This window comes from Xiphophorus couchianus, chromosome 21 (assembly GCF_001444195.1).
Source record: "Xiphophorus couchianus chromosome 21, X_couchianus-1.0, whole genome shotgun sequence".
NCBI lineage: Eukaryota > Metazoa > Chordata > Actinopteri > Cyprinodontiformes > Poeciliidae > Xiphophorus > Xiphophorus couchianus.
Genome location: NC_040248.1, coordinates 1,496,931 through 1,507,890, shown reverse-complemented (window position 1 = coordinate 1,507,890; position 10,960 = coordinate 1,496,931). Strand labels below are relative to the sequence as shown.

The 10,960-nt window shown below is 38.3% G+C and overlaps 2 protein-coding genes across 36 annotated transcripts in view; both read left to right on the top strand.

Moving 5' to 3' along the window:
• LOC114136418 (NACHT, LRR and PYD domains-containing protein 3-like) overlaps positions 1-10,960 on the top strand; it is a 476,176-nt gene that overhangs the window by 262,451 nt on the left and 202,765 nt on the right. The gene's annotated exons all lie outside the window — the stretch shown is intronic.
• On the top strand, positions 2,533-5,806 carry LOC114136472 (transcriptional regulatory protein AlgP). The gene is made up of 6 exons (XM_028004486.1): positions 2,533-2,907; positions 2,941-3,176; positions 4,571-4,629; positions 4,709-4,792; positions 4,868-4,944; positions 5,342-5,806. The coding sequence occupies exons 1-6, from the start codon at positions 2,836-2,838 to the stop codon at positions 5,384-5,386; spliced, it is 573 nt and encodes a 190-aa protein (XP_027860287.1). The 5' UTR covers positions 2,533-2,835; the 3' UTR covers positions 5,387-5,806.

Genomic DNA, 10,960 nt, shown 5'->3' with positions numbered 1-10,960 from the left:
AACCAGTAAAATGCTGCATTCAACTAAAATGATTTTTTAATTTAACGCATTGAAATTAGGTCATGTCTCTTTAAAAACTCCTGCTCTCTCTGAAGCTCCGCCTCCTGGAAATCATCCCAACATGGCTCCTCTAGTAACCCTTTAATCAATCAATCAATCAATCAATCAATCAATCAATCAATCAATCAATCAATCAATCAATCAATCAATTTAAATTGTATGGCTCATTTTCAGCAGCCTGGCATTTCAAAGTGATTTACATCGTACCAACCGTTTAAGGTTTTTAGCAGCGTTTCACTGAGCCGCAGCTCCAGCTGTTCTCCATGTTTGCTAATTTCTCCCTGCTAGTCTGAAGGAGCTGCGGGGGACGAAGCCATTTGTGGCCCTTGGAATATTATTTTGTGGCCCTGAGCTGCAGCAGCTGCAAGTGGAGCTGATACAAATAAACGCTTCTTATTTTTCTTCATCAACAGAAAATGTTCAGTTCAACACAAATATCTTTTCTTTTATGAGCCACATTATTTTATTTTACTGTTTACTTTGACTGTGCCACAAACATCCAACCTTTAACTTAGCAGTAAAATGTTTCTGGAATCAGGAAGTTTAGAAGAAACTTCTTGTTTGTGTTGCTGATATTAGACTAAAAACATTTTCTGAACCAACGAAGAAGAAAATATTTAAACTATTTTTTTTAACTTAACACTTTTGTTTTATTGGCAAAAATATCTGAGACCGTTTTCAGCATTTACAGTAAATGTTTAGTTTTTTGTTTGTTTTATGAAAATACTGCATGTTTAAATAACAAAAATGAAAGATTTACTGTAAAATTATTTACTTTTTAATTATTTTTTATTGTTTAAAACCTGGTAAGTTTCTAAAGTTCTGAACTTTTCTCTGGACTTTTGCTGCTTTTCCGTTCAGTTTTAGTTTCCAGAACATTTTCAGATGAAAGTTTTATTATGAATGAATTGAATTGATCTAACAGAACAGCAGTCTGTGGATGTGGGTGAAGGTTTCAGCAGGTGAGCCTCAGGGACCCGACCGGTGCATCCTGTTTCCCATGATGCACCGCTCTTTCTGCGAAGCTGCTTCTTTATCTTGACAGAGAAACTTTACATACTGGATTCAGTTGTTTCTGTTAATGTGCAGCAGATGGTTCTGCTTTTATTTGAATAATAAACCGACTGATGTGACCGGATAAAACAGAAACACAACTTATTTCAGGATAATAATCAGTCAATTTGAATAATAATTTGTTATTATTTCCTTGTTTCTTTTATTGATGTCAAATAAAAGTTTTTTTAGAAAAAGTTCAAAAGTTGCCTTAAACCTATGAAATTAACTTTTTGATATGAATTAAATCAATGCTGATTTGAGTTAAATCAATGACTTCTGACTTCCTGTTTGGTTTTAATATACCTGAAACAAACAGGATGTTTTTAAAACTACAAGCTAAACATTTGAAAAAATGTGCAATTATGATCATTTGAGTTTAAGCGCTAAAACTTCCGGTTGCAGTCAGTTTTTACAGTGTAATACTGATTGCGTCATCATTCAGTTCAGTCAGTTTTTTATGTTTAATGGCAGAAACTGTTGAGTTTTATCTGAACTGTTTTCAGTGAACTGTTCTTTGGAAATCACTTTTATTCAACACCTGCTAAACTTTTATTATCATTATAAAATAATATCTATAATTAAATAAATCTCCAGTTTGAGAGAAAACGTCCAAGAGACGCTCAGAAAGAAACCTGAGCCTCCAGGAAAACATGGCCGCCTACAGGAAACGGTTTCAGGCTGTGGTTTGACTGCGCATGCGCTCTTGTGACCCGAGCGGGGTCGCGTGTCAGTAATCCGATGATCCTCCGACAGGTGAGCCAACAACCACCTGCAGAGACTCCGCTGCGTCATCTAATCTGCGGCTGCGCAGCCAGTCAGGTTCACCGGAAACAAGATCACATGCCCTTCAAAATAAAATGTTTTAAAGCAAATAAAGACCTTCAGTATGAAGAGCTGTTTTATCACCAATACAGCTCATTGTTCTGATGGACCGGAAGTGTGAAATTAAACTGTAGATTATACAAAAACTGAAAAGCAAAAAAAGACACAATAATAAACAAACAGACAAATAAACAGAATAAATTTATTGGGATGCCAAAGAGAAGGAAGGTCAAACCATCTGTTCCATGCATCAGCCGGGGTCTTATCCCCAACTCCAACATCTTTCTAACTCTAATCCAGATTTAAAGAGGAGCAGCAAAAGCAAAGGAGGCGGATCAGCAGAGGCAGACATGTTACTGTGGAATATCGACTCTGTTTCCTGGACATGTAGCTGTTAGCTTGTCACTTAGCAACAGTCTTCAGTCAGAGGCCTCTTCAGATTCTTTGTAAGACGGACTGCTACTGGAGATCTTCTATATAAATTACATCAACTTTTCATTTTCTTTTGTCACAAATAAAGTAGTTTTTAAATTAATTGAATTGAATATTGTTTTGGGTGTTTCTTTTTTTTTTTAAAGTTCGCTAGGATGTTTTGTCATAAAATCCAACTTGATCAGAGCGTTTTTTCATTTCTCCTCAAAGATTTACAGGTTTGGCGGAGCGTGGATGCTTTTATTATGAAAGTCTAAATAATACCATTTCCGGTACAGCTTGTGGCGTTTGGCCGTAGTTGCCAGGGAGCCGGCTCCATAGCAACCGGATCAAGAGAGGAAAAAAAAAAGTTGAAAGATTTATTTGTTTGGTTGTTTTAGGGTTAATAGTGAGGAAGATGAGGACGATGAAGAATCTCCGCAGCAGGTCAGGAGTTGGACTCGAACTAAAAGGTTCCGGTTAGAAATGCCTTCAACGCTGATAGTGAAGCCCAAACCGGCGGAGGCGCCGAGGAGAAGCCGAGCGGCGCGGCCGACAGCGGAGCCGCGGGCGGCGCGCAGCGGCCGCAGCGCGCAGCCGCGGGACAAGAGGGGCCCGGCGGCAGCGGCGGGGGCCCGGGGGCCCAAACCGAGGGCCAGGTCCTCATCCGCTGCCCCCAAACCAGCAGGAGCCAAACCCAGAACCGAGCCGGAGCGCCGCAGGGCCAGCAGCTCCGTGAGGCAGCCGGACGCCCGGGAAGGAGCCGGGTGTCCGGGTCTGAGGGAGCAGCGGGGCCCCGGGCCCGACGGGAGGCCCGCGATCCAGAGGTGAGCACAGCGGAGTCAGTGGGTTCTGTAAGGGCGGTTACCCAGGGCGGCATCAGTAAGAGGAGGAAATAAACTGTTACTGACATTTTAGTGAGTTTCTGTTCAGTTTCTGTTGGTAAGAAAATATTACCTGCTTTCTGCTGCAAATAAAAAAAACAAACAGCATATTGTTGCATTTTGATTGGTTGGAGGGCGGCAGGAGGAGGGGCTTAACCAGGACGCCATTCCTGCTCTGAACTCTGGGATGGAAACAAAAGTTTCTTAATAAAACAGAGAGAAAATATGATCTAGTTATAATATCATCACCTTCCTAAAATAGTCAAAGTTATTTTATTTTTATTTTCATTTTTTGCATGAAAATGAAATGGTGGCATCAGAAATTTACAAATTAAATCCATATTTAATAGATTTCAACTTATTGTCTTTTATTTCCTCTAAACATGATTTTTGGTTTTAAATGAATTTGTTTATTTTATGATCTTCTTAATTCATGCTGTAAAAAACAGACAGAAACTTTTTCTGATCTCTGGAAAAATATTTATTCTGCTCATTTTTTGACTTTAGAGCTGAAATCCAGAAATAAAAAATCCCGTTTCAGTTTGTTGAATGAATTTCTGGTTTTGTTCAGAACAGCATCATGGCTGCCTGTGTTTGTGTTTGGAGACTGTTCGGGCTCCCCGCTGTGAGACGCCGGAGCGATCCTGAAATATCCCGCCGCCGCTGCCAGAGGCTTCGCCTCCATCTGCTGCTGCTAATCCCAGCAGGTTTCCTCTCGCTGCAGGGAAACTGCTGCTGTCTGGCAAAACATGGCCGCTTCTGCTACAAACTCTCCGGAAAAGTCTGAATCAACGCTACAGAAAGAATAAACCGTCCTGGATCAGACAATATAAATAAATATATTTGATGTATCTATGAAGGATTTGCTATAAAGTTTTGTTTTCAGGAAAACAAACAGTTTCTGCAGATGAAGACCAGATCAAAGCTAACTGCGTTTCCATCAGCGAGAATAAACTTCAAATAATATGAAAATAAAGTTGTGGTATTACGAGAACAAAGTCAAAATAATACAAGATTAAAGTCACAATATTACAAGAATAATGTTGAGATAATATTAGATTAGTGACGTCTTTAAAAACAGAGAAATCCAGCTTAGCCTTAGATACGCTAACTTCAAATCAGGTTGTAGTTTTTTACAGTGCGTACACTTTGCATTTCTCGTCTTTGTGCCACTGATCATGATAAACACATTAAAGCAAAACAAAACTCATCCAGAGCTTCACTGATGGATCCTGCCTCCCCTGCTGACAGGACGCCCTGAGCAAAGAGCCGGATCGTTTGAAAATCAGTTTTTCTGGGTTTTAATGTTTTCTTGTTAAACCTTCTCTGTGTTTCAGTCACAAGGCGTTCACCGTCATCCCCCCAAACCCAAAGAAACGGAGAGAAATCCAGAAAAGTGAGTTTCCTGTTGCAGTTTGAGCCTCTGAGTGTCGCTGACAGTCTGAGTAATCTCTGCCGTCTGATTGGCTGAGCAGAGGCGGAGGCGGAGCTAGCCGCTCTGGAGGAGCTGCGCCTGAGCAGAGCCATGGCCTACGTCTCCATCAACCCCAGCAGCGTCGGTGAGACACCCGAACGCCTCGCAGGCGGTGCGTTCACGGCCGCCTCTCTGACTGCGCTTTGTGCTGCGTTCGCAGGCGGCTGCATGAGTCTGGAGGAAGTGAGGCTGAAGCAGCAGCAGGAAATGATGCAAGCCAAGAGGAAACAGAACCAGGTGTGATACCTGGAGCGTCCTGCAGGGGGCGTGGCCAAAACCGTCTGATTCACACAAGACAACAAAATGTCTCCTTTACCTGGTTTAACCTCAAACTCCTGCATTTCACTGTTTGCATATTATAATATGCAAAAATTCATAAAAATGACCTGAAAAAAAGTAAAGCTTTTCATTTAGAATCGAGTTTTAATGCCAAATTATTTGCTCTTGGTCACTAATTTATTATTTTATCTGATTCTTTCTGAAATAAATATTTATAACTCTGCCAAAACTTTTTAAATTCTTCCCATGTTCCTGAAATGTGAAATAAATTTTAATATTCACATCAGTTGGTGTGTCTGACCTGAATCCATCCAGGAAGTGCAGATCTTCACTTCCTGTCCTGCTTGTGTTGCAGGTGAGGAAGCAGCTGATGGAGGAAACGCGGGTCCTGACCAGGTGACCGCGCACAGCGCCTCCTACTGGCCTCAGCTGGCAGCTCAACTCCTGCTGAACACAAAAAGTTTCCGTCCATCAGCAGGAATAATCGTTTTAATCTTTAAATGATTCACCTGAACATTTCTGAGTTTAGTTATTACACAACAAACAACTTTCAACGGTGGAACATCCCTCAGCATGATGCTGCCACCACCATACTTTGCCGTTGTTCCGGTTGTTTCCTGATGGAGGATGGAAACTTCTGACCAGAACCGTTTTAAATTCTGCATTTAGTCAGTAAAACCTACAACAGCTGGTGTGTTTCTCGCTCTGCATAGATCATATTTTGTATAAATGTGTTTTCTGTATTTTGTGTTTGTATATAAATTCATGTTATAGAGGAAATAAAGTTTAAAAAGAGGAAATAAAACAGCATTTTTATTCAGTGAATGAATAGAAATGGATTTATTGAACCATTTATAAAATTACTAGAGAAATGATGGATGGATGGATGGATGGATGAATGGATGGATGATGGGACATAAAGCAGAACAATTTTTAAAATAAACATTGTAACTTCGCAGATTTCTTAGAAGTTATTTATTTGAATTTGTCCAAAGAATAATTCTTGTTTTTATTCCAAGTTGAAAATATCCGTGTCACGAATCGGTGCGGTGAGGCAGACGCAGCAGACCCAGGTAAGATGAATGGTTGATTTTAATCAAGAAGAACACAGTCCAGCAACGGGCAGCACGTTAGAGGACAAGCGACGAGGACCAGACAAAGAACAGACACACAGGTGACACTAAATACACCGGGGGTAATCAGGGAACAAGAAACACCTGGGAACTAATCAAAGGGAGAACAGGACAACACGGAGACACAGGAAACTCAAAATAAACACACAGAAAAACACGGAACATGACAATCCGACAGTCTTTTGTCTCCACTGCTGTCCTGACAGAATATTAGGGCCACTGAAGAGAAAGAAAAACATAAAGGGGTAAATAAAAAATAAAAAAACTCAGAAACTTTGAGAATAATCTAAGTAATTTTCTAGAAAAAAACAAGACAATTTCTGAGCTTCAAAAGTGAAAATTTTTCTATTTCTGTCTTTTCTAGAAATTTTTGATTCATTTCAAAGTTTCTGAGTTGTTTTTTTTTTATAGGAAATTTTCAAGCTCCGAAATTTTCTCTTTTTTCTAGCAAATTTCTGAGATTTATCTAAAAATTCTCAGTTTTCTCTAGAAAGTTTTTGACTTTTCATATTTTCAAGTTTTTTCTAGGAATTTTCTTAGATTAATCTCACAATGTCCTTATTTTTTATTCTTTTCCTTTTTTTTCAAGCTCATAAATTTCCATGTTTTTTCTAGAAAGTTTCTGAGAATAATCTCTAAATATGTTTTGGTGGAAATGTTTTCCTGTTTTTCTGTCTAATGATCCCAACACGCCGTCAGCAGTCAGAGTTTCTGTAGTTCTGCTTGCCACCAGCAGAGGGCGCGTTCTGCCTGAATCAGAGGAAGCGTCTGGGTGGAGAGCATGATGATGATGATGATGATGATGATGATGACGATGATCACGCATCGCTGGAGTTAAAAGAACATTTGGTTCTTTATAGAAAATCACAATAAAACCTCCTAATTTAATCCTCCCTCTGCGGGATTTAAAACCACGGCGGCGCATTAATGTCGCAGTTAAACTGCGGAGTTTGAGAGGAGCGGAAGCTGATTTTTAAAAATTGTTTTAGTTTAAATTAATTTTGCTTTTTACGTTTGAGTTGTTTTCATTAGACCAAAATGAACAAATTAAAAGCAAACCGAGCTAAATGTCAGAGTCGTGCTTCTGCCTCCGGTATGTATCATTTAAATGTCACGTCAAGAGAACGAAACTGCAGATCTGCGCATGCGCCAGATATCTTTACGACGTCTGAACAGGAACAAACGCGCGGCCATGTTTGTAGTCTTTAGCTGTAAACCTTCCTGTAAAGCGAATGGTGCGTTCAGAGTGCCTCTGTGAGCGTCGAAAAGTCAGAAAGTTGACACGCAGCATTGTGGTTCTGTTTTTTATTATTATTATTATTTATCTACTGCTATCTGCCTTATTTTGTTTGACCATCTGGTTAAAGATTTTTAATAATCTTCAACTGATCTTATTAAAAGCATGAAGCTTATTTTTTGTTCCAGCCTATAAACCTGTAATCTGCAGCCACAGATGAATTGTGATCAAAAGTGTCGCTAAAAGAAATGTAAATAACAACAGTAATGAATTTTGTGGAGTTTTAAGTTGAGAAAAAAAGAAAAAATTATTTCAAGGTCAATACATTATGTTATTATTTTCAGTATTTTAAAAAAATAAGTCATTCTTAAAGTAAGAATTGAATGAATATTAATTTTGTCAAGAAAATCCGAGCTCATCCCACTTCCCCATGCTAGAGATTTTAGTTTAACAGTAATAATAAAGTTATCTTTAAAATGAATCACTCAAGTGATATCAAGGCCCAACAGTAGACTTAAGTGTCAATAAAATAAATCTGGTTGTGTGTGTTGTTTTTGTCTCATGCAAACTTTGCTTTAATTCTACTTTTTTCTATCTAATCATAAGAAATCATAGTCAGTCAGAGAGATTCATGAAACAAGAAAAGCAGGTTTCCTGGAAAAAGAGGAAGTTTCCAGCCTGCAGATTTATAAAAATAGCTGAGACTATTCCTTAGTTTAAAGTATGAAAGTTTTAAAGAATGAAATCTAAACATTATTAGTAATTGGATAAGATTCAAAGTAAAATACTTATATGAATATTGGTTTACTTGTAATAATACACTTATATTTGTGGGAACTACAAGAAAAACAAGTAACTGTAACTTTAGTAGTAAATAATTAGAATCATGTATTATTCTTGGTTTCTTTTCAGAAAAACATCTGTAATAACTCACATTAAGATTATAATAAGAATAATTAATAAGTTATGGTTATAAAATCATAAATGAATGATAGATCAGAGAAGCTGAAGAAAATAAATGTGATATAAGTTATGGTTATAAAATTATAAATGAATGCTAAATCAGAGAAGCTAAAGAAAATAAATGTGATATAAATGTGATTTTGACATTAAACTTGAAATGGTGTAAGAAGGTGTAACTGCAATTAAACATCACTGATATGTTGGAGGTAGAGAGTAGGTGAAAGGTTGTGCAGGCAAGGGACACAGGAGGTTGAGCAACCCTGAGACATTGGCACAGACATCAGGAAATGTCTGTAAGACAGTGATGGATATGAGATCATCTGTCTAAGCAGACAGCAGGCGCACCAGGGGGGTGGATGAACCCTATATAAGGTGAGTGCAAAAGAGGAACCGTTCGTTGGATCCTCCGGGCAGCTTCGAGCCAAGATCGAGATGGACAAAGAACTCTGCAGCTGAAGAAGAGCCGGGGCCACGGAGCCGGAGACTGTCCTGCACATGGAGACCAACCCGTCTGGCCCACAATCTGTGGCTTCGAATCGCACTTCTCTCATCGGCTGGGTTCTGACCCCAAAGACAAAGATGAAGACAAAGACAAGGAAGAAGAACTGGTGCCTTTTTTCCTGCCAGCACCAAGTCCTGTGTGACCTCAGCATCCATGCGGAGAGGAGGCTCATCAGACCTGCGGAGATCCTGGCCTTCATCGATCAACATCTTCCTCCTGCTGCCACACCTTCTTCATCATCGTGCCAGGTCTGGGGTTCGAGGCGCCAAACTCCGTCCGTCTCTCTCAAAGGTTCCCTTTTTTAGTTCTCAGTATCAGCAGTAGGGAAAGATAGACTAGATGATTGATTTTACTTATTTGATTATTTCTGCTACTGAATTAAGCTGTACTGACCCTTGCAAAAATGCCTTACTAATAAAATATTTAGCATAAAGAAAATCTAAAAGATGTTGTGGACATTCAGTTAATGAGTCACCTTAAAGTTCTTTGATGGTTGTAAAATAGCTGTGATGTTTGATTCTGGAGAGGAAGAGGTGGAAAATGTTTTTAGGTTGCTGGTAGCCCATATTTAAAACCTCATCCTTGGGACTCGACCGAGTCACTAAAACCTACCTGGTTCAATAACAAATGCAAGTTGCAAAATAGAGAACGAGCGACCGTTAACAGGTGTGCTCTGTGAAACTAGTTGGCTGTAGGCTGCTCAGTCTGGCTAATTCACAGGGGGAAGAAGGGTGGGACACCTGGATGTAGGCCGTCAGATAACCAGGCGAATCGTTTCTCGAAACCAGCTTAAACAGAGTTTACTTCAGTTCTGGACAGGGTAAATCCCAGCAGATTTAGGAAACTCAACGGACCCGTTAGACGGAGAGCTGGTAGCACATCTCCCCTCTCAGAAGAGGAAGTACGAGAGTGAGAGAGTAGAGACAGAAAGGAGGGGGGGGGGTGTTGCGCAACAACAATTTTAATTATTTTTAACATTGTAGATGTTTTACCATCAAAAAGCTGTTATGAACTGCTTCTGAAAGCTCTGCAGTAATTCACTGTTTGATTTCGCTTCTTTCCTGTTTTGTGATGTGATACTAAGATGCAAAACATAATTTTCAAGTTTACTTTTTCCAGCAGCAATGCTAAAGACTTTAAAAACAAAAATAAAGATTATTTCTCTTCCTGACTTCTCTCTTATCTTGATATTTTGTTGGGGTTTTTATTCACATTGAATCTTAGGAGATTTATTTAATTAAGAAAACATTTGATGATTTAATAACATTTTTTTGTCTGGTTTTAATTTATGATAGCATTTATTTGATGAAGGAAAGTAGCTGGAGATTAAAATATCCTCTGATTTTTTTTGGTCTGTTCTATGGAAGACTATTTTATTTCAGATGTTTAGATGTGATGTTTAGAGTAGATACATAATGTTAGTAATAAATAGTGGACAGAACTGTAGTCATTTTTGTTATTATAACTTTTTTTACTTCATATTTTGACTTTAATTTATTTCACTTTAATCCAGAATTTTGACTTTTCAGAAGTTAAATTAAAACCAAAGTTTTTATTGTTTTAATGGCCCAGATCTTCCTCCATGCTGACTCTTCACCCTCTGGGTGTTTTAAAATACTTTTTAATCTATAATAAAACTTTTGGATCAAACATAATTTGAGTTTGCATTATCAGCCTAGTAACTGAATCAGTTTTTCTTAGACATAATCTCAATAAATTCATTTATTTCTGTAGTTTATTTATATCAGGGACCTGCAGCAGGCATCAGGCATCAGGAGCCGAACTTTGTAAATAGTAAATAGTAAAGAACCAGATACATTTTAAAAACATGGATATGGCAGCAAATACCAGTTTTAGCAGATTTTTCAGTTTTTCAGTAAAGCTGGGTTGAATTTCTTTGAACAGAATGATTCCAAAAGTATCTGTAGTATTTCCTTTTTACATAAATTTTTATTAGAAAATATATGTGTGAGGCTTTTTTATATTAAAAACTTAGAAAATGGCAGTTTATCTAAAAATGGCAACAAATTTTGTATATTTGACACAAATACGTTGCTTTAGTAACTCAAAACAAGTTCTTTAAACTCCACTGATTGTGAAGATTGTATGCTACTGATTTTAGATGTTTTTCTTTCAGAT